This window comes from Phalacrocorax aristotelis, chromosome 1, assembly GCF_949628215.1.
Source record: "Phalacrocorax aristotelis chromosome 1, bGulAri2.1, whole genome shotgun sequence".
NCBI lineage: Eukaryota > Metazoa > Chordata > Aves > Suliformes > Phalacrocoracidae > Phalacrocorax > Phalacrocorax aristotelis.
In genome coordinates this window covers 145,223,752-145,246,889 of record NC_134276.1, presented here as the reverse complement: position 1 = coordinate 145,246,889, position 23,138 = coordinate 145,223,752, and the positions used below count along the sequence as shown (strand labels likewise).

Below are 23,138 nucleotides of genomic sequence, written 5' to 3'. Positions count from 1 at the left end.
AATATGACACTGTTGCTTCTGGGAGGTGATTATCATCCTTCTGCTACCTTTAAGGAGGGACTTCAGTATTTTAGGACTCTTCATAACACAGCTTGTCACAAAAGAGCAGGCTGAGTGCTGTAGTCCACATGTACTTCAAAATACCTGTTTCACTACTTTATTCCTGAAGAAGAGGAGGGACAAGTCACTGAGAAATCTTACAATCATCAAGATATAAGAACCTGATACCATATCAGCATTCAAGTGAGCAAATCCATGTTCTCAAAATAAGAAATGCAATTGACCTTAATCTTTCTACCATGAGCTCTGCACTTAACTTCAGGAGAAACAGTATTAAGATTTGAAGTAATTAATTCAGTATCAGTCCTAAAGCAGGCACACAGTTTTCCTGACTTAATTCCCTGTTGAATACAACAACTTAAAATGCAAACAGAAAATCTATAAATAAAAACTGGAGAAAGAGTCACTTAAGGAGGTGTGTATAAAATAGTGAAATGCCTTAATTATAGCTCAGCAATCTGAAATATATAGAACCTTATTTACAGTAATTCTGCTGGCAGTGTTTGCTTATTAACTACTCTAGTCACTTAATGGATAACAATGAATGATTATATACAGTACCAGCCAAGTAAAGCAATGTAATATGAAATAAGTATTTTGTCAAATGGCCACTCATAGCATTTTGTTCTCTCAAATGGGAAATTACACTTACTGGAGTCAGGTGCTCTGAGTTAGTTGCCAAAAATCTGGATATATCAAAAAATAAGCTCTTGGGAAACATACTTGTGGTAAACAAATAGGCAGTAGTGAGTTTTTTCCTGCAAGAGTGTAATGTCTGGGCCACTTTACTGACTTCAAGCTTCTAATCTGGAAAAGATGTACTGGGGCAGAAGTCTCCATGTGGAACCTTAATACAAACACTTCATCTTCATTACAGAATAGTCAGCTCTATTCTTCATTACAGAATAGTCACTGATACAGGGAATGCAGTTTACAAAACAAATGCCCCGTCTTCCTAAGTTACACATCCCTTATGTTTGTTGGTCTTCTACGTTACCACCACCCATCTTACTGTATACTCCTTAAGGAGTATGCTGTCAAAAGTATGTCCTTTAAAGACATTCTTTTATCTTTTTTCCTAAAAAAAGTTCTGTTGGCATAAAAATAAATAGTAGTAATCTCAGCAAGAACACATTATATTCTGGTGCTGCGTAACAAACTATAGGCATAAATTTTTGCCAGATTATATATTTTTTTAAATACGTGCAATATTAATTACTTTCCTTGAAGGAGACACTGTTCATCTGCAACATTTCATCCAACAAGCTTTTTCCAGAAGACATTATCAAATTTCCTCTCCAATATGCATTCCATATAGTCACTCTATTTCAATTACTGTCATATGGTGTGAACATGGTATGTATGAATATGTAGGCCATTTGGGCAGTTTTCCAGTTAAAAACTCTTCATTTGTAAAGAGCAGCCAATCTTAAACGTGCAGTTTACAATGATATTTTATCACAGAAACTAACAGATCTTGTTAGCCTCTGATAGGAAGTGTCTATTGATAAGTTCCTACAGTTACATCCTGTAGAAGGATTGTCTTCTTGTTAAGGCATGGGACAAAGGAGCCATGAGGTCTAGGCTCTAATCAGGAGCTTCCTACAGTTTTCCTGTGTCACCAGGAACAGTCAGTTGATGTCATGGGCACTGATCCTCACCTTGCTAATATTTGAATGGCATTTATCCATTGACAGAATTAAAGACTGCTTTTCAAGGAAAACCAAATTTCTTAGCATTTGTAGAGTGTTATGGTTAGTTAGCGTCTTTCCCATAGAAGCTAATCTAAATACAAATATAGTTGTACTTTAGCTAAATTGTTTGTCCTGTCCATTGAAATTATATTAGTTTCTAACAAAACTCAGAGCTGCCATAAACTGTACCTATATTTTTTTTGCTTTATCCACTGTTTTACAAGCAAAGCAAGCATTGTTTTGAATGTACTGCAGTGATGATGGAAGTCTTTATTACTTCAAATGCAGACTTAAAGCTCATGCAGTTTTTCAGTGTCCTGGACTCCAGCCTTGTTTCTGCATGCAAAGGATCCCCAGTTGATCATACCATGGAAGTTCCAGGTGAAAAAAGAACTAGAGCATTCAGCCTGGCCTGGGCAAAGCGGTCCTGTTAACTACAGTGAGATTATTCTCATGAATAAGGGCTGTGGGCCTGGAACCCTAGAGATCAGCTACCAGAATCGTATTTTATGGAGACTTGTGGTTACTGATTCTAAAAGTGATGTTTTTCTACTATGAGAGAGATGGTGGTTACAAGGCTGTGCTTGTAACTTGCATGCAAGAAGTGTATAAATGAAGCCTTGTTCTGTTTGTGAATGCTTTACAGTTTTTCTAATGAGAACTTGTTTTTCTTAATGTTTCTTTCTAAGTCTCAGTTTTTTTAAGGCTAGAGAGACTATTAGATTGTCTAGTCTGACAAAACAAGATGTAAAATATTATTGGGCATAATAAACTCTTTGTTTAAAGTTGATCTTCCAGAAACACATCTGATCTTGACTGAAACATCAAGAATCAAAATCCACCATTTCTCTAGGCAGTTCTTTCCAGTGTTACCGATGCTCTCTGATTAAAAGCAGCATATTACTTATCTATTAATTTACCCAGTCTTAACTTTCAAATATTTATTTTTGTTCCTTGATTCATGATTTACTTACCTCTCTTCCTCCCTTAAGCTAAATACAGAGCAAAGCTAGGATGGGAGTTTTCAAAGGAAGTTAGCGGGTTTCTGTGGCCACAGGAAAGAACAGTGTAGCTTTTCAACATTTAGCGTATTTCTCTAGTCTCTGTGTGGTCCACAATTTTCGGGCAAATTCATCCAGCTTGCTATTTTTTACTTGGTGAATAAAGGGAACACTAGTTCAGGCAAGGTCCCCTGCCAGAAAGAGTCTCTGTGGGACATATGGCTACCTCATCACTGGGAGCCAGGGCAATTTCTTTTAGGAAATGGGTGTGATAAAGACACGCTAGGTGGAATAGTAATAATTATCCAACTCTGTTCAGAATTCTAAAGAACAAAATAAAATAAAACCAAATCAAACCAAAATACTCTTAAGTGCATCTCAAGGTCTCAAGCTATATTGTGCTTACCTCAAATTAGCCCAAAGAGAAAGCTAGCAAACTCAGGCACTGAAGCCGAGTAAAATTCACCTTGCAATGGGTTCTTTGGGCAAGGTTTTAAAAGAACTTACTGAATTTGTGTTCACATATTATCTTTGTTTTCTGAAAATCTTCCAGTTGGTGCAAACATGGCACTTCAAAGCCTTTGCTGAAGTTACGTTTTGAATGTACAAATTAGTGTGTCCCTTTGAAATGTTTGACTAAAAATCTTTGAAGGAAACTCAAACACAGAAAAGATGAAACTCTGGCATTTGTACCTTTCAGGTATGGAATGAGGAACTTTTTTCATAGAAGATCTAGAAAGCATTGCTACCAATCACTGATGAGTGCAGTTTGAATTCTAATTTCTGTCGTTACTCTCTATGTTGCCACTACCTTTAAAAACCTATCTTACAGTGGGATTTATGTCAAATGTTTGTTTTAAGTGCATTCCTTTTTCTTTCTAATTCCTTGTGTCCTTTTTTTAAAATAAAAATACCCACCTGAACAGATCCAAAATTAATTCTTTCTGCTGTAATCACTTTGCATGTCTTATATAAGCATAAAATTTGAGGTGAAGTAAATGAAATTCATGTATTCTGAATGGGAGACTCTCAACTGATACCACTTTTTCCCCCAGATTATGCAAAAATCAAAGAACAGGGCCATTCATGTGTATATTTTTAATGATGGGTCTCAGAATGACAAAGAAATTGAAGTGTTGGATCAGTCAACAGTTCAAACATTTAAGCACAGTGGTTTGTAAATTCATCGCTGTGGTAACTCCACTGAAAAACTAGTTGATATCAGAAACAAATTTATTGCAGTAACTGATTTGGTTTCCAGTACCGCCTGTCTCTCTTCCTGGGTTGTTTGTTTTTGTTTTGTTTTGTTTTTTTTAAATAACAGCTCTTAATCTCTACTGTTAACTAATAAAAATATTTTAATAAGAGATAATACCATAATCGAAATGTGTATAGATGCTTGAATCAGCTATCTCTGGCTAAGTAATTGCTAACGTTTTGTTCAACCCTTTTTAAAATTGCTATTAAATCTCATTCTCATTTTCTGTATTAATAGAACAAGAATTCATTTTTAGTGTACCCTCAAAGCAGTAATAAGCATTGTTAACATGTAACAGTGCCCAAGGAGAAAGTTTTCAAAGCCAGTCTAACCTTCAGGCTTTGCTGTTGATGTACTACAGTCATCAAGCCAAGAGCTGTTAGAGCTAGTCCACTTGGAGAGTTCAGCTGAATATTTCTGCTTAATATATTGGAAGAATTGTAAATGGCTTAGGTGGTGACCTAGGGAGAAGGGGTAATTTTTGTTTAATAGCCCAAGACCAGAGGGGCAACATTAAAAAAATAACTATACCTTCTGCTCATTTTGAGGTGTATCACATTGTGCTTTTGTTCTGATGATTTTGCTTCCATACAGATTTTTATGAGGCTAATGAGGAAACATTAACAAGGCATGCAATATTGCGCATGGGCAGGGGAGCTGAAACATAGCTATTTAGTTATAAACAAACAATAGATGTTACTTTTTAATTGCCTTTTCAGAAGCCCGATTCTGCCTTCTTGAAGTATTATCTATCTTATTAAATTCAGGCTATTCTCCTTATTTATGTATAGCAAAATTAAACTTGTCTAACGCAATAGTGCTTCATTGATTTCAACTGAATGCCTTGGTTACAATTAACCAGTCAAGACCCTATAGATTAAAAGTCCTGTATGAGTTGTAGGGCAGCAAAATTCCCTCCTCAAGTGCTAGAATTTGAGATTGAGCCTTTAGGTTAGCTGAAGGTAGCAGAAGTGGCTTCAGGTCTCTCTGTCTGGGGTACAAATTAAGAAGCTCAAGAAGAGTGTATTTCAGCAGGGATACGGAAGAATGTAATTTTCATTGCGCTTTTTGAGGTCTTGGTTTCATTGCTGTGAAAAGTATAAGGGGGCATTTTAGATGATGGTTGAATGTTTCAACAGAGACCAATTCATACACTGTTCCAAAATCTGAAACTCTATTGGGGAAGCATGGGTAGAAGTGTTCTTTCATTGGAGTTCAGTTTGTCTGTGAAATGAATGCATAAATTGTTGTCATTTAGCTGTCTTGTTTCACAGCACTTGGTCACACCATTGCCCTTTCCTTGGGTATAAGCTAAAAGTCATCATGTCTTAAAACAACTACATATGAACAGGCAAGTTCAGTAGTGTCAAAGCTCAAGGATATTGATGGTCTAAGAAATGTGCTGCATGTTGTATATTTCTGTCCATTTTTTTGAAATGGGGGTGGAATATAGGAGCAATCTTACTGATGAAATAGGATTCAGACCCTTGCAATTTCATAAGCTGCATGTTTTTCACTTTAGAGCTGAGCCTGATGTTGCTTTTCAGTAGAATAGTTGGTTTGTGTTGCAGGAAGGGACTTTTTAAGAGGGTATTCTAACAAGGGAGCTCTTGTAAGATTTTATTTAATGTTTGTTTTTAATTCTCAAAATGAATTAAATAGAGGTGAGATGTTGAATCTGATAACAGGAGGACAGAAGTTTGTACAAAGCATGAATGAAGGCTTTATAGCTTTTCTTCCTCCCCTCCTTCAGATTACTCCACACTATACTGTGTGCTTCACCCTCTTGAGGTGTGTCTGTCCCTGAACTGAGAATAAGGCATGCATTTGAAATTCCATGTATTCCATTTATCACCATAAAATACGGCTTTTTCCTGGGCTATTGCATAGGACGTTCATTCCCCATGCTTATTTAGTCATCATCTGCTTTGCATGTATTGTCAAAAAGGTGGTTGATGACAATACTGTGTGGAGGAACCATGGCTTCCAACACATTTCTCAGTGACCACTGAATAGGTGTAAGATGGTACAGATTCTTAGACACCAAGTTGTGCATGTATTTCATGTAGTTTAGTGCACTCTTTGGATCACTCTTTGGACCTGAACAGAAGGTTGAGAGCTATGTTTAGGGTAGCGATTTCCCTCTTTCAAGGGTAAGGATTCTGTTTGAAAAGTCTTCCCCAAAGGCTCACAGAAATTTCTGGGAGGCTCAGTCCTCAACAGGCCAGTCCCGGTATGGCCTGTCAATGATCTCCTGTTGGTTCAGGACTACTAAGTGTCCAAACTGACTATGCTATTTCTACCTCTACTTATGGACTAGACGTGTTCTCTGATATCTAATATATAAATTATCATCAAGCTTGAACCTTTCCTGCTCGATGGCTGTTTGACTTTCTTTTGTCTTTTGCCCCTAGTTGCCTCAATTTATTTTGTCATTTTTTTTCCATAGGGAGCAAAAGGAAAGGAAACGCTTTCCCTAGACCTGCTCTGTCATCACCAGAGTCCGGTTATGTTTGAGCAGTTCCCTAGTCATGTATCCTGTTTCTTAAACAACTGTTGCCCTTCTGATACATTAATTCGTACGTAAAACTGGCTTGGCTTTCCTTCAGGGGCTTGCTACAGTTCTTTTCTGGTTCACACAGATCCTTGTTCCTTTCTCCCTGCTGGATTTAGTCTTCTTTTGAAAGAATGAATGGATATGAACTTCAACTGATAAATACATGCATTTGAATCTGTGACTGATTTGTGGCTGGATTGTTTTTGATGACTTTTATCCATAGTTGATTTGCATCTATTTGGCTCAGACTTGCTGGGGGTAACACAGAATAAATGAATAAATAAATTTAAGGAAGAGGCAAGGAGAGAACGGATGAATGAATGGATGATAGGGAAAGAGAGAGAGACTAAACAGAAAGGGATGGATAAATGGTTATTAAGAAGTACAGAAAAATAAGGAACAAGCAGTGATCAAAGTAGAGAAAAGAAATAAAAAGGATTCAAAACTGAAAAGAATAGAAAGTCTGAAAAGAATAGAGTGAAAAAGAAATAAGTAAGAACGTGGTGCCTGATTACACCTAAAAGAGCAGAAATGGGTTACTTTTAATTATGTGAAAGGGCACCAGTGAAGGGAAGAGTTTGTACAGGGAACCACGGGACAATGTCCTGGGTTGTCCAAGACTTGGAGCCGTAAATCGTGCCCATTTGATCAAGTGTTTGCTACAGAGCTTATATACTCTGAACTCACATTAGCAGTGCCTCTCTACCTTTTGCACAGCTCCACGTGGAATACTCCTGTAATGAATTCTCATTTTCCTCTTTCAAACTTCCTGGTTTGGGTTAGCATTTCCTGGTGCCCTCCAGTCTGACCTTTGTTCTTTTATCAGCATTAACTAAAAAACAACAGCAAAACAACTAAGCACCACTAACAAGACTTCTTAGACTAATCATATTGAAGCCCCCGTGTTTTTTCACATCCACTTCCATGTTCCTGCACGTTAACCCTTGTTGCGTTGCATTTCAGAAGCACTGTTAGCACCTCCAGGTGGAGAGCACCATCGTTCAGTGTTACACATTAGACATGTACTCCAAGCACAAATAATACATAGTATGAGTCTTTGAAACTGATACTGTGACCAGGGAGGGAAAGCCCATGTTACGACACTACCTGCTCTCTCAGACATCTGACTTCTATTTGGCTTCACCTGAATTCCTCTCTGTTCACAAAGCAGCAGCAATTGTTGTTTCTCTTGCCCACCATGTTTACTTTTTCCTTTTTCTCCTGTGTTTCTCTTTTTTTACTTGGAGGTCAGAGGAGCTTCCAGGCACTGCCGGTTTGCCTGTTTTCTCTCTGCTTTTGACCTCTGTCTATTAAATTCTTACTGTAGTGCTTAACTTTAAACAGATGACTGTGATTATAAGTATTCACATGCTAATAATCAAATATGTGTTTAAAGTGCCTTACTGGTTTAGCTTTGAAGAGAAAAACATTCCCACTGTGTATCTGCTTTGCATCTATCACAGAAAGGGTTCTTAGTCTTAATTGGAGCTTCTAGTTGCTAATGGACATTACCATTGATATGAGTATATTTATATTGACTGTAGTGGTTCCCCAGAAGCCAACCAAGAGTGGACTCTCAATGTAAGTGCTAAACAAAATTTTGACATTCCCTGTCCCAAACACCTTACAGCCTGTGCACACAAGGCAAACATAGCAAGTAAGATAAAGAAACGTAAAGTGGTAACACAGAGACCAACACATCAATCGTGAATTTCACAGGGGTTGATGCAGATTATCGGTGGAGATGCTGTTCTACTTAAGTCATCTCAGGAAAGGAAAGATTGCTCAGTGGCTTTTTTCCCTTGTTTTGAATCCCTGGACACAGGGAAGCTGGGACATTTCTCATGGTGACGTCTGTCATTCGTCCTCTGAGGAATGAGTCACAAAAGTTGAGATGACAATTCTTGTCTTGAAATACACCAGTGTGTTAAATAAAAAATACCCATCAGAAGGAAAATATATCATCTGCAGTGGAAGAAGATTTGGGAAAATTACTTATTTATTGATGATGTCTCTCCTCTCTCTCTCCCTGCCCCCCTCCCTTTTTCGTTTGTTTGTTTTTACAGCAGTTGTATGCTGCCCAACTTGCGGCAATGCAAGTGTCTCCGGGAGGCAAGATACCTGGCATACCCCAGGGCAACCTTGGTGCTGCTGTATCCCCTACCAGCATCCACACAGACAAGAGCACAAACAGCCCTCCACCCAAAAGCAAGGTACTGTACCAGGCCCTGCAGCATTGTATTTCTGACAGTGTAGGTACCTTCATGGGTTTTTTTTCTGAACTGTGTGCCCCTCAGTTGCAGGCAGCTTTGTTCTCAGGTGGCTTCCTGAAATAGGAGGATGTTCATAGTGCTATTTTTCCAGTGGGAGGACCCCAGCACAGTAATACCAAACAACCGTTCATGCACAGTGTCAGTAACAGACACTACCTCGGCTGAGATCTCTTGGTTTCCCTTGCAGTGTCCTAGCTATCACACTGCTGGTTCTTCCATCGTCAGTAACACTAGCAGGCTGAGGTGACCAGCTCCTGTTCCAGCACACAACTGCCGTTTCCTTTCAGAAAGCTGAACTGGAGTCAGGTTAGCAGTGTGTCAGCGAGAGATGGAAAGTGATGGAGCACCTCATCTGTGGCCAGATCCTGTCCTAGGGTTCAGTGGGAGTTTGTGGAGGAACAAGTCTCCAAAGCAGTGTCTGTTGCATCATAGAACAGGGCTGGAATTTGTCCATCAAGCGATGGGCTCTGATGAGTAATCTTAGTCATTGCTGGGCAATTAGGTCCGTACTCATTTAAGAGGTCAAGCTAGCAGCTTGTAGTCACATCTGTATAACGCTGCCAGTGTGTGACTAGTTATACCTAGAAAAAAGACAGAATATGTCCAGTGGAAGAAGATGAGCTCAGCGTATGCCACAGCTGCGCAAAAGTAATGGGTCAAAATTGCACATCTTAGTTGTTGCAAAACAACTAGGAAGAATTTCACTAAGGAATTAAGGGAAAAATCAGTCCTGTTTAGGTGACAGCAAGAGCTTGATAAAACTGTGTCCTTTCTTTATGTTAGTGTCCTCTAGCATGCTGTCCATGTCCTTTATCATGTTAGAAAAGATTCCTTGAATTGACAGTAGTGTCTTGTTTTTACCCTAACAGTAAACCAGCACAGATTCAAAATAACCAGACAAATAAATAATACCATTGTCAGCTCAGTGAGATACATGTTCAAAGAATAAAATAGATGGCGTGGAACCAGTAGCTGTCGTGTTAATGAATCAAGCTGTGGGTCTACGTTTTCTTTCATCTGTCCTCAGCATAGACTTTCTGACTTCCCAAAGTTTATCCTTGGCTTGGTCTCTTCTTTTGTATACTGTAGAGCAAGGAATCACAAAGCCACACAGTGCTCAATGATATTTTGGGTTTTTATTCCAAAACGTTGTGTCTCTGGTTAACAAGATATTTTTGTGCATTTTACAAGGGATTTTTTGTGTGTGGCTAGTGGCTTGCAAGGTCCACTACACTTAAAATCCCAGTGTTATTTTTGGATCTCTTGTGCAGAAGCAGAAAGTCTGATGAGATCTAAGGGGACACAGTATTTTGTGGCAATTGTGGAATTAGAAGGACTGCCATATCTACTGGTAACATCAAGCATAACCGTCTTACTGGCAGCTGTCAAGATTGGCTCTGTGTTCCCTTGTGTTTTATTGCTTTTTCATATTTGTAGGTGTTCCACTGCCTTTGGCTTGCAGTTCTGTAGGACAAAAACAAAATCTATTTGCAAATTGGGAAAAAAAAAAAAGTGTGGGCCAAAAGGAAAGGAAGGGGGCTCCAAAAGGCTGTAAAATTGTGCAGCATGAGCCCTGTGATGCATGCTGTTTTCAATCTGCTGTGTGCCAGTTGGAGGCTCAGAGAGAGAGCAAGAGAAAGAGAAGGGATATTGCTGAGAAATGATAGAGTGGCTGTGACCTCCAAGCTCAGCCTGGAAATCCAAGACATTGATTTCACTTAGCATTCCTGCTGAGAAATCCGGCGGAGTTCAGTTGTAATAAAAGAACAAGGTTCTGTTCTAATGGTAATGGCGTATGACAGACATATCACTTTGTCTGTCCTCAGCACCAGAGAGAGGAGAATTGGAGAAAGGTCACCTGACCTGCCTGTGCTGTTGTGCGAATGCTATACTGAGCTTTGAACTCCAGCCTGGAAGCACAATTATTTATAATGCTAAATGATAAAGAAACCTTTATAGAGCCTACAGTAATTAGAATAAAGCTTATACAATAGTGCAGTGGCCTCGCTCAGAAAACACGCTGGCAAATCCGTCACAGTGGCAGAAACTGAAGCTTATGTGTTGAAACTAAACACCTTCGTTTGTGTCTGTGTGAACCTTCCTTTGCTTTTCCAAAGCTTGTTTGTGTTCAACAGTTCCAAAAGTTTATGGTGTTTGCTGATTTTTAGTTTAATTTTTTTAGCTGCTGTCAGGGAGTATCTGTCTGGGTTTCACAGCCATTTTTTAGTTGTTTTTTTTTTAATTTCCCAGCAGCAACTTGGTTCATGAAGTTAATTCATGGTGGTCTTTCTCACTGTTACTGTATGTCAGACCTCCACAGATGAACAGTTAATGCCTTAGACAAGCTTTCAATAGATGCTGTTTGCTGAATCTCTATTTTCAGCCCACAGTTTACAGTGGCGCGTCTTTGGTAATACGCTCAAGTGTTTGGAGACAAGGAGACAGCCTCACCTGAGAGTGTGTCAAGCTACTGGCAAACATCTAGGTCACTTCTGAAAAGCTGTGTTTTTTTCCCTCTTGTATAGTGTTAAAGTTAGTTTGCTGCTCTTTGCAAGGATTCTTCAAAGTCGGCCTCAGCAGCAGATGGAACAACTGTTGGCTCTAGAAATGCTGAGAAGCATCAGGGGGAGTTTGCCAAGGATCATCCTTTAAATCTAGTAAGGCTTGAACACATCCCTGAAACTCCTCTAAGACCTTGGCAACTCCTGTTTTGGCAAACCTTTTATCAGTGGCCCTCACCAGTGTTTGAACATTGTGCAGACTACCCAGGCATCTTCTGTTGTCTCGCTTGCCTTTCAGCAGATGTGACCTGGAATAGTCAAATTCACTTCCTAGGTTCCTGTACTGTAACTTTTAGGAAGCCATGAAGTAGAGATGCCATTATGCTGTGCTGTACACATTCTGTCAAGTTTTGGTTAGGAATCTGAGCTGGTGTCGTACATTCTTCCAAGAAGAAGTCTGTGCCAGAAAAATTGATTTAAGAAACAGAGCTAGTGGAGCCTGTCCAAAAGAAAATGCGTGTGTCTTGCGGAAATGGATTTTAACACAGCTTCTTCTTGAGCAGTTTTAAAAACAGCCGGTATGCTAATCATACCATTCAAATTTACCAAGGCCTCCTCCACAGCCCATTTGAAAGGCAACTATCTTTGAAGTTTGCCAAATTGTGCTGGATTTCCAAAGTCTGTCTTAAGCACATTTTGCCTTTGATCATGTAAATGCTTGCTTGCTGCTCTGTTGGGTGTTCAAGGTGGTTACGTGCTCCCAAGTAAGTAGGGGAGAAGAGGCACAGGTGCAGATAAGGACTAGGCAGAATAACCTACCAGTCCATCTTGTGATTAAGTCTGAGCCTCTCGCTTGTACAGGGCCATGCTGGAGATAAAAAAAAGCAATGTTATAGAGAATATGTTTATCTGAACAGTGACCTTTACCATGCTACCAGGATTTCCACCTGATAGCTGCAGTCTTCACTGACTTCAGATGAGGTGCATTATACTCTTGAATAATGACAGCAGCATCACCCTCACTTGTAAACAGCCAGGGCCCTGTTCATTCCTGCCTTTGTTCCTTGCTTTTTATGTTGCACATATAAATATAGCATCTAGTGCCTGTGTGATGCAATATCCTAGCCCTTCCCATGTAACCTTTCAAGTACAGTAATTCTGGAGTGAATTTTCAATGTAGCTTGTAAATGTAGCTAAATGGTTCTCTGTATTTAATGGAGCACAGTGCATTGTCTGTAGCATCTGCTGAAAAACAGGAGCAATTCAGTGTGAAATGTGACAGCAGAGAATTCCTGGGCACTTTTCTTTTAACCTTGTTATAACCTCAGCCCTAACCCTACTCACAGTTGTGTCTCCATCAATGGCAACAGCACACGGATTGTCCAAATCAATTTTTTTGTTCTTTTCAAATACTTCTGGCAGTGATGTTACTATTTGCTCAGCAGTAGCACCTGGGAGTTGTGACAAGGAAAGGAAATGTGTTTCAGACAAGCCAGAAGCAGCACTAAGCAGTTGGATATACACAATGAGATTCTCCTCAGCTGCAATATCCAGACAAATACCAGTGTGAATCCTTAACCGAAGATGGTACTTTATTTTTACATTATCTGATCCTCTGGTCACCAAAGTAAACATTGGATTGAAAATTTTTCACGTCTCCTATAGTCAGCAATAGAATTGCCTTTGAAAGACTGAGAGCTTGCCTCCCTACCAAAGCACAAATTGACCTTAAAATGGTGAGAGACTCTTCAGGGGAACTTCTTCCATTTTTGAGGAATATCTGATGATGATGCTACAGTTGCTGTCCCATGCACCAGCTGTGTCTTCCATCCTGTTTGTAGTATATGAAGGATAGAAAGGGACCAACAGTGTGCTTGCCCCATTCTTACACAGGCAAGGTCAGCCTGGATACAAAACTACAAATGAGTCACTGTTGACTTTCTTACCAAATACATCTGATACCAGGGACAAAAGAAAGAATAAGGGTACTTGGAAATGGGCATTTTAATTCAGACACGCCACAGGCTATGTAATTTAGGAAAAATAAGTAAACTATTTACTATGGGGAGCTGGTTGGGGATTTTCCTGTCCCAGTCAAAACTGTGGACGGGACTATACTTTCCTGTTTCAGTAAGAAAGCTTTTTTGACCCAGGATAAAAATATGATATAAAAAAAAAAAATCTGAAGGGAAGAGAAAGAAACAGTCCCTGAAATGTCCTGGTAATAAGAACACTCATCTAGATGACATTTCTGATTTTACTTCGGGCAGGTTATTGATTTGAACTTCATTTTAGGTGATGACCCTAAACAGCTCTGGTAACTTGGGTATACTTGTCTCCCTTTCCTTCATTTCCTTCTGCTGTATGATAGCGCAGAATGTGAAACCTTATGCTGGGGAGATCTTGGGGAAAACATTCAGCTCCATTATGTAGATAGCCGCATCAGCTTGCTTGCCACATCAAGCTATGACTATTGCAGAAGCCTAGCTGACTAGACGTGCAGATTCCTTGTACCCTCAGAGCTGCCATTTTTGAACACGTTAAAGGAAAGGATTTAGTTTCAGCTCTACAGATGATAGATGCATTACTGTTAAAATGCAGAAAGATATTGGTGTTTCCTCTTCATAACACTTCTTTTTATTTAGTGATATCAAATAGTTTTGGCAACACGAGCTAATTGTTCTGCACAGCACTGTGAAGTACTTCAGCTATAAAGAGGACAGCTGCGTGATAAAGAACACTGATCACAGCTGTGTACAGGTGATCAAAGGGCGTGACTGCTTGTATTAGATGGGGCCAAATTCTTTTCCCTGAAGAGAAGGGGAACCTGTCTGAAACTAACCCATTGCACATGTTAGGCCTCATATACTAATGGCAATTACTGTCCTCTTTATTGGTTGAAGAGCTCAGCAGCTGCCGAATGCATATCCAAGCAGCAGGAAATTAAGGCATCCTTATTTTCATTAAAGAGAGTACTGAGGTATTCTAGAGTGAAGAACAAGAGCACTCATTAAAGTGATGTAAGACACAGCATTCCTGCTAGAACGTCAAGGCTATGTTTACATAAGGTTTATCTCCAAGATTTGCAAGGCTCTTTTATTTTTGAGGATTTCCGGGCTGGACGTAATTCTTTATATGCCGCTGATTAAAAAATTCCTGTGAATTAATCTATTAAGCTTTTCAGCACCAGAATAACAGTTAGCACTAGAATATTACAAATCAGTAAATTCAAAACATTTTTCAGTGCTTGCATTTCCCAATCCCCTTGTCAGCGCATCAAACAGGTTAGAAATATCTGTAAGATAATTAAGAAAAAGTTTATAGTATGGATGCAGTGATGTATAGGGAGCCATAAACTGAGATTTCATCTAACTTATCTGTGCTATGCTACTTCTTTAGTATCCCCGTCCATTCTTAATGGAGACCTTGTAGCTAATTATCTCTTTACCTAGAAGCTTTTTTCCTTTGCTGCCCATGCTTTTAATCCCACATAGCAAAATGTGGAGTCGATGACAGAATCTTTGAAACTACTTCGCTCTTCCTTGCTGCTCTTCCTATACATGACATCCAGGAATATAAACAATGACTTTTTAAACCATTTGCTGGAACACAATGAAGTGATGTGTATTAATGGAACTTCTTAAGATGCTTTTCTCAAATAAAGAATGTGTTCTGAACAATAAAACCAATGTTAATAGCAGTACCTAAAAAGCAGCAGCAGTAGGGACTTGCACAGCATTCTGTCTGCCTCCCACCCCTCCCTACTTTCCTAAAAATAAATGAGATACATGGAGGGGCTCCTAGGATGCTTTTTCAGATAACTGTCCACAGCTCTGTTTCCTGATATCATGTCTCTCTGGCAGAGGCCTGCCTCTCAAGCGGAGTTGCCAGCCAGTCAGCCCTTGTCAGGCTCGGTCGGCACTTCTTATAAGGACAACTCAGAACACATAACAAAAAAAAGGGAAAAGAGGGGAAAAAAACCCTCTGAAATACACAGAGCAAAGTGAAATTCACAAAGCAAAAGTGAAATACAGGAATTAAGCAAGACTGCTGTATCCCTGAAAGAGAGGTCTTCAGAAATCAGACAGCGAAACAAGAGATGTAAAGCAAAGTGATAATGACAAACATGCAGTGCTTCTTACTAGTTCACTGTTGTTCCTTGATGCTAGTGCCTTCCTTACCTGGTATGAATAAATAAAACACCCACTTTTTCCCTTGTGGCAAAGTTGGTGGGGTGGGCAGCAGGCAGTAGTTTTCATTCTTTCTGATTAAATGATCCACAGTGTTGGCTTCATACTGAAGACCAGGATATTACACCAGGCACTATTACTTTCAGGAGGCAGCTACTAAAGCCAGGTTGAGTTACAGAATCCCCCAGTGTTCCGGAGTGCTGGGACCTGACATTTTGTTTCTGTTCTGCATCTTGCTCTGTTACTTAGAAATACCTAAGCATTGACTTCTTCAGAAGCTTTCTGACAGAACTGCCCATCTAGTGTCACTTGTAACAAAGAATTTGAATGAGAAAGAGCAGCATTTTGCAAGAAGAGACTGGAAAAGTCTAAAACAAGAAATCAGTTATCAAAAAGTCAAGGTTTTTTATTGCCACTAAGGTAGCTGCTAGGCTGATGTTGCCAGTTGGCCACGGAGTCGTAAAGAGTAACAGTAAAGGGGCTTTAGGAGAGCATGGAGTCTGGAGCTGCTTAATGAGACAGGGAAAAATTAAATTTTTCTGGTTGCAGTGGTTTTTGTTGATCATCTTCACATTTGGGCAGGCTTGTTCTATGAGGAGAATTGATAAATATTTAGGAGAAGGTCTTTCTGCTGAGGAAAGGGAGAAATATGTGAAGCTCAGATTGGGACATAGCATTCTTCACTGGGGGCTGCTGAGTATCACAACACTGCAAAGATGAAGGACCAATATTAGCTCTAAGTTGAATATAGATAACAAACCAGCCAATGCCAATATCAGATTACTTTGTAGTTTCCTTCATTATAAGAATTTCTTATTAAGTAAAGGTCATCCTTTATTCCAGAGATTTATTTTTCAGACTCTGAGCTGTTAGACTCTCCAAATCAAGGAATGTGTTTATTCCAGGAGCACAGGCTTGTGCAAAATGATTGTACTGTAGCAATGTATCTATTTCATGGACTAGGAGACAGCCTGGAATGGAGCAGAGGACTCTCATTCTACCAGATCCTTCTAGAAGGGAACCAGGTACTGCACTTCAGGAATTAAATCTTCCCTTTTGCTGCTTCAGCTTATGCGTTTGGATATTTTGTGGCACATATTAGTAATCAAAGGTAAAGTGCATAGGCTGCATGAGTAAGCTGTCTACTGGACAGCAATATAGTCATCTTTTACCAAATGTAGAACTTCTTTTCAGCACAGAATTTCTGAGGTGATTGAATCAAATTCTAATGTGATCAGTCTAGCAGCTTCCAGAAACTGCTTACTTTGTCTGCAGAAGGGTGGTTTGCTTCCACATTGCATGCTAGATTTGAAATTGGCTCCTCTGGACACATTCAGGCAGAATGCAATTCAAACTAAGCATCAAAGAAATATATTTTGCAGTAAGTATTCCTGTACCCACAGCTGAGTGATTATCATTTAACAAGGGAGCTCTAAAAATTTTTCAATCTGAAACATTTTAATCTGTAATCCCTGGTAGCTGTGGATAGCGGAAGAGAGGCAACATTTAGCAGCAGAATGGAGGAGAAATCTGTTTTATTTTCAAATAGGTTAATATTAACTCTAGAGTTATATGAAATACTTGGCAAATATTTCACTGAAGTTTCTCAGAACTGGATGTTTGTTGTAGAGAATGCAGTTTGAATTGTTTAGTGTAAAGTGAGCTGGTGCAAAAGAGGGTTTCAGAGTAGTTATATGGAAATCATCACATTTTTCAAAACAGTGTGGCTACATCTTGTGATTTTATAATGGATAGCTTCCTTAAAGTCCCAGCTCGTGGAGTCATGTGAATATGTGAGGATCTCATTTAAACAAAGAGCTCCAGGCTGTCATGGCTGAAACTTACAGGTTGGTATAAATGTATCTCAAAGGCTTAGAAAGCAGTGAGCAAAATGAATCTGTGAGTTACTCTTTTAGTCAGGAAGGATTAATTTTCAGTCTCAAACCATAGAAGACTTCATGTTGGTGATTCTGCTAAGGCATAAATATTTCTCAGCAGCATTAGACTTTCTACAATTTTATCTCCCAGTAAAAGTACTTCAGTAGTATCCAGAAAGAACATTTGAGAGCATCCAAAGAACATTAGAGGCAGACAAACTGATACAACAAACCATTTTGGGTTTTGATGTAATTTGATAGGATTTAATATATGAAACCAGTTTAAAATTTTGATCTTGATCATGTGCCTTTATCCACTAATGCTGCCAGACTAGAAATTCAAATGTGTACTTTTAGTACTAATGAATGAGTTTAGTTTCTGTTTGTTTCATTACAGTTGCTACATTTTTGCCTGCTCCTTTTAAAGGAAAGATAAGATAATGCCATGACTGCTATCTCTGAGGAAAACGTCTAAAAGATCGCTCAGTAACTGGACACGCAGAGTGCACGGAGGGGAAGACCTTGTCTCTTATGGAAACACCAGAGAATAGGCTTTTCAATTTCCAATCATGATGTTACAGAAAGAGTATAACTTTTGAGTATTTCATAAGTTATTAGTGTTCCTTAAAGTTTTTTGAGTGGATGTGCCAGCACCCGCTAGTAGATTTAAAATAAGAGGCCATTTCTAGGAGCTATGGCTGTATAGAGATGTAGCACGTGGGTTCGTACAGGCTTTCAGCTGACATGCCAGGCAGTGACATGTCACGTCATGAGTCAGCCACATCGTGTTACGTGATTTCAAGCTAACAGAACACAACAGGAGTTACATAGTGACAAACACAACCCAACATGACATATCCATGGGAAATTGGCACAAAAAGCTTCTTAAAGTTGAGTTTCAGGGGTACACTTATTCGTCTCCAAAATGCTCCAGAGAAAACTATGAAGCAGTGTACCGGAAAAGGGAGTAATGCAGTGACAGAATTACTAAAGCAGCTTTAATTCAGTGTACAATTAGGAAGAAAACATAACAGTTCTGGAGAGTAAATTTGTTGTGTTGGGTTCCTGTGAATTTCTTTCTTTCCAAAGTTAGCGCTCTCAGGGCTGCAGTCATTCCAGGTCAGTGATTAGTTTTTATCTTTAGCCATGCTAAGAGCTGTATAGACTTCAGGTTACAGTGATAAGTTAATGTGCTTTGAATTTAGCTGTTGGTTGCCTCAGTAAACCTTGAGTACTTCTCGTATAAACTCTGTTGTTTTTTTGTGCTTTGTTTGTGGATCAGAATGGCCCCCTTTTGCACCTGTTTCCAATATTCTTAGTCTTCTCTGAAATTATGTTCTTTCCCTTTCTGGGTACTCCTTTCCTAGTTTCTGGTGTCCACTGAAAATAGAGTCTACAGTTAAAACTCTGGGATGACTTAATTAATGACTGCTTATTATTCATCATAAATGTGCAGATAGCCTTTTCTTTCAGCTTTCTGTATAAAAGGCACAGACCTAATTTGGGGTCAGGGAAATTCAACACATACATTTGGCTAGAAAATGCATGTCAAGTAGCAATTCGTTCATGACACGAGAAGTTAAAATGGTGTCACACATCTGTTTGCCCACTACATTTCATGTCTGGATTTAGAGTTCTTAATTTCACAGCCTTAGAAATATCAATTTCTCTACACAAAATGAGTCTTCCTAGTGAACTGCAGCTAATAGGCAGAATGACGTGGTGGTGTAATACCTGGGAGATTCACTGTTTTACCAAACACATAAAGTTCATTGGGGCTAGTGGGTGAGGAAGACAGCAGCCACATCATTTTGCCTAGCCTACGCAAGGAAATAGCACAGATATTCAGAGGTCTGCAGAGCAGAACAAACTCTATAGACACTTTCTCTTCTGCCTTCATTTTAAAATGAGGAGGATGCTCCCAGAGTGTCAGGAGTAGTGATGCCTAGTTTCATTTGTGAAGTCTCACAATATTTGGACTCTGGCTGGAGATGCAGAATACCTGTCTCCAGGGGATCCCCTGGTGCCCGTTAAAGTGTGGATAAGCATTGGAGTCTTCTGCTGAGGGGAGAGGCTCAGAGCATCCCCCTACCCTACCCCGCTGTCCCTCTACACAAATGATGTGGGACCTTTGAGGACTTCATCAAACCTGATGAAGATAGGCTGGTGTGCTCAAAACAACTATACAGATGAACATTGCCAAACAGGCATACATGTGCACAAACCTCACGTGCCCAACACACACAGACTAATTTTGAGGCTAAAAATAATCTCACATTTGGACAACTCTCAGGGGTTTTACTGGTGTGACATCTTAAATTTCAGGTGCATGCAGTATGTCTTGCTACTGCTTTTCTTGCACTGTTCTTCACCCCCAAATGATTACAGGTCAGTGCTGGGTGGAAGGATTCCCATGATGGTGTCATTTGGGACTCACTTTGTAAATTGCTCTGGGCTCAAACAGGAAAATAATGCTATATAAATACATGTTATTGCTGGTGAAGCGATAAAATTATCTTATGCTTACCAAGTATCCTAGTGTCTTGTCTTGATCGTAATTAACTGGTGACATACACATTGAGTCAGTGCTCTAGGATTTGTGCCCAGAATAAGTCACAAAACCATAGCAGCTTTAGTACAGGAGAAAAGGATGAAGGGGGCTTTTTTTTCCCCTCCCTTTTTTTCTTCTGGATAAGATATAAAAACTGCCCAGAGCTGGCCTTGTTCAGAAATAGTGAATCAGCCTCTTGGAATTTTTTTTAAGATGTCAACTTCCCTCTCGTATACTTCTGTGAAGACAAAGAATGTCTTAACATCTGTATTGAAGTCATCATTAAAATAAAAGGAGATCTGTAGACATCAGCTATAAATCATCAAGAAATAGCTTGTGGGTAACCTTTGACACAACTGAACCTACTTGAAATGAGCTAGGGCTGGATTCATTGCCTTTAGTAAAGCCAGTAGGTGGACTAAAGGTCTCTTCTCTCTCTCCCTCTGTCTTTCCATCTCTCACAGCGTTAGCTTCTGGGAGGTGAATGTGTTCTGGCTGAGTGATGGAAATGCATTTGGATGTGTTCTTAAATAGACATTTGTTTTATGTCTGAAAAGAATAGGCCAATCTTAACAGTGTGATGCTGGGGCTATTTGAAAGGTATTTTTTAAGGCAGTTGTCTTCTTTCAGCTTTACAAAAACTATTTTAAGGGATTGTTTAGGCTTGATGAACAGCATGGAATGTCTATTGTGTATGGATGCATGCATGTACTCCAGAATTAACAGGAAAATGGTAGATAAAAATCTGCCTAATTTTACGTAATAGATTTTTGGCATTCTTGTGATCTGACTTCAAATTCATGCTGAGTCTCTACAGTGTAACAGAAATACTAGTTTGCAGTTGTTAATTTTAATTTCTAAGATGCTAGGTTTTAAAAGGAGCTGAAAGTGTTCAGCGTCTCATGGGGACAAACTATGAGTCTTACTAATGAATCCAGCAATTAGTGGTTCATTGTGCCTGCCAGCAATTTGGCCCCAATACCGGTCCTGATGGTGATTTCATTTTTGCTGGTGTGAATCAGGAATAGGATCTGAAGTCTATTCACCAAGGGGGGCTGAATACTTCTTCAACACTATTCTGCTTGTAATCTGCATTCAGTACTGACAGGAGCAAATAAAAGAAAGGAACTACAATATATTTTGATTTCAATTATGATTATTAAGGTTGATTAATACGTTCAGTAGGATAATTATATAATATCAGTAGTACTTATTAAACTTAAAGGGCTGTAAATGATGGTGTCCACATGCAGTTAGATAAACATATATATGATGTATGCCTACTTTGCATAGAAGAAACCCTTTTCATAGATTACAGTAAGTATTTTCTCCAATTTTATAAGTAGAGAATTGAGACAAAAGAGGTGGTCCTTTACTTTCTGTAGCCATTTGCACTTGTGCAAAACACTAAAATTTATATTTGGGAATATTTTATCATAACTTCACAGAGATGTCAGTGACCTGTGCAGAAGAAGATTAGGTAATGAGTGACTCATTCAAGTTCACAGAGGAAGTTTGTTGGAAAGTCAGGAACTGAACCTGAGTCTCTTTGGCATGACCCAAGGAATCAGCAATAAATAAAGGCATGACCGTGGCATGGGAAAAGGAACCACCCTTCCCAACAGGTGTACTCTCAAGTAGTTAACTCCACGTATGTAATTATGAGTGGGGTATAAATATTAAACAAATTCTTTTTTACATGTTCAGTACTCGTTGACGGTGCATGTGTTTGCTTTGAACATTTCCTACAGTATGTTAAACTCCCTCCAGTTTCTGGAACTGCTGATTAGATTTCATCTTACTGCTAAAAGGAGGTAAAATGAAAAAAATAACCAGCAAGACAGAGTTGCAAAATCATTTTGATTTTAGTGATCCGGGGTGTTGTTAATAGCACACAAGCATTAAAGACAGATGAGTTTTGTGTTGATAGTTTCCCTTTGAAGAGCTAGTAGTTGGAAAAACAAATTGTCAAACAGGTCATACCTACGGTTGCAGAGCATATCTTGACATCTTTCTTACAGTTGTATGTATCTATAAATAAAAACAGTGCATGTTATCTTTGCAGTACTTACTTGTAATGCTGCGTACATTGCTGCCTCTCTTTGTGAAAAAAATCTACCTAGACTACATAGAGATATCCAGAGTTAGAGAAAGCACAGGTGATTTTTGAAAAGGAATTTCTTAGCCCACTGACAGTTGTCCAAGCTGTTTGAAATCTCTTTTCTTTCAAGCTCTTTTGACTTGTTTCTTCTAAAGTTTTCAACAGCTGGTTTTTTTGTTTGGTTTGGTTTGGTTTGGGGGTTTTTCCCCCCCTCCCCGAGTCTTAGCATCCACGCAGCATCTTTGCTTCTCCTGCCTGACCGCAGCAGGAGGAGGGGGTCTGTTGCTAATTTGTTTTGATACGGTACGCTTTGGTCTGTATTCTTTTTGAAATTAATTCCTTTTGCAGGTGTGGGGTTAGAGGTGGTGGTGTGCTCCCAGCGAAGGTGTCATCCACCACAGAGAGGAGGTGGGAGGCTTTGATCAGTGTGGCTTCTGTTTTCTTGTTGTTCATTTAAAATGTACCAGTTTGTAATGCTGTTTGGCTTTGCAGGTCCTTGTTTTATTTCCTTCCAAGTCCTTCCCCGTCCTTTCAGGTTTTGTTGTTTTCATTGCTGTTCATTCTGCTTAACATTTACTGGGGATTATTCATTGGAAGGTGGTGACTCCAAGTTCAATTTAGGCAGCAATCGAAATCCAGTCTAATGCCTATTTCCACTTTTTAAACAGCCTTGTTATGGATGGGAGAGTGCATTATTAACGACACGACACCACACGTTTAAACTTCTGAGTTTTATTGGGACAGAGTTATGTAGCAAGGATGTAAAAAAAAAAGAATCTAACCAAGACCCAAGCTACGTGGCATCGTGCTTCAGGGCACAGGCCACTCCAGTTTCTACCCAGTGCTAGTTCAGGAATACATGCCAGAGATCAAACTGACAACTACCTGCCTTTTCTTGCACCTTCTTTTGAAGCAGATGGACATTTGGGAGGTTCAGTACAGTGTCAAAGACCCCCAAAACGTTGGTCTGAATATGAGTGGCGGTTGCTCTGCTCTTCCTTATGACTCAGCTGTTTACTCACTGTGTGAGAATAGGCAAATCATTTAGCCACTTTGTGCCTTATTCTTCCTGTTT

General features: G+C 39.4%; 1 protein-coding gene across 17 annotated transcripts in view; it reads left to right on the top strand.

Moving 5' to 3' along the window:
* SOX5 (SRY-box transcription factor 5) overlaps positions 1-23,138 on the top strand; it is a 722,135-nt gene that overhangs the window by 652,858 nt on the left and 46,139 nt on the right. For all 17 annotated transcript variants that reach the window (XM_075114236.1, XM_075114227.1, XM_075114264.1 and 14 more), the window contains one exon: positions 8,637-8,783. In XM_075114236.1, coding sequence (XP_074970337.1) covers positions 8,637-8,783 — 147 coding nt within the window. The remainder of the gene's footprint in view (positions 1-8,636; positions 8,784-23,138) is intronic.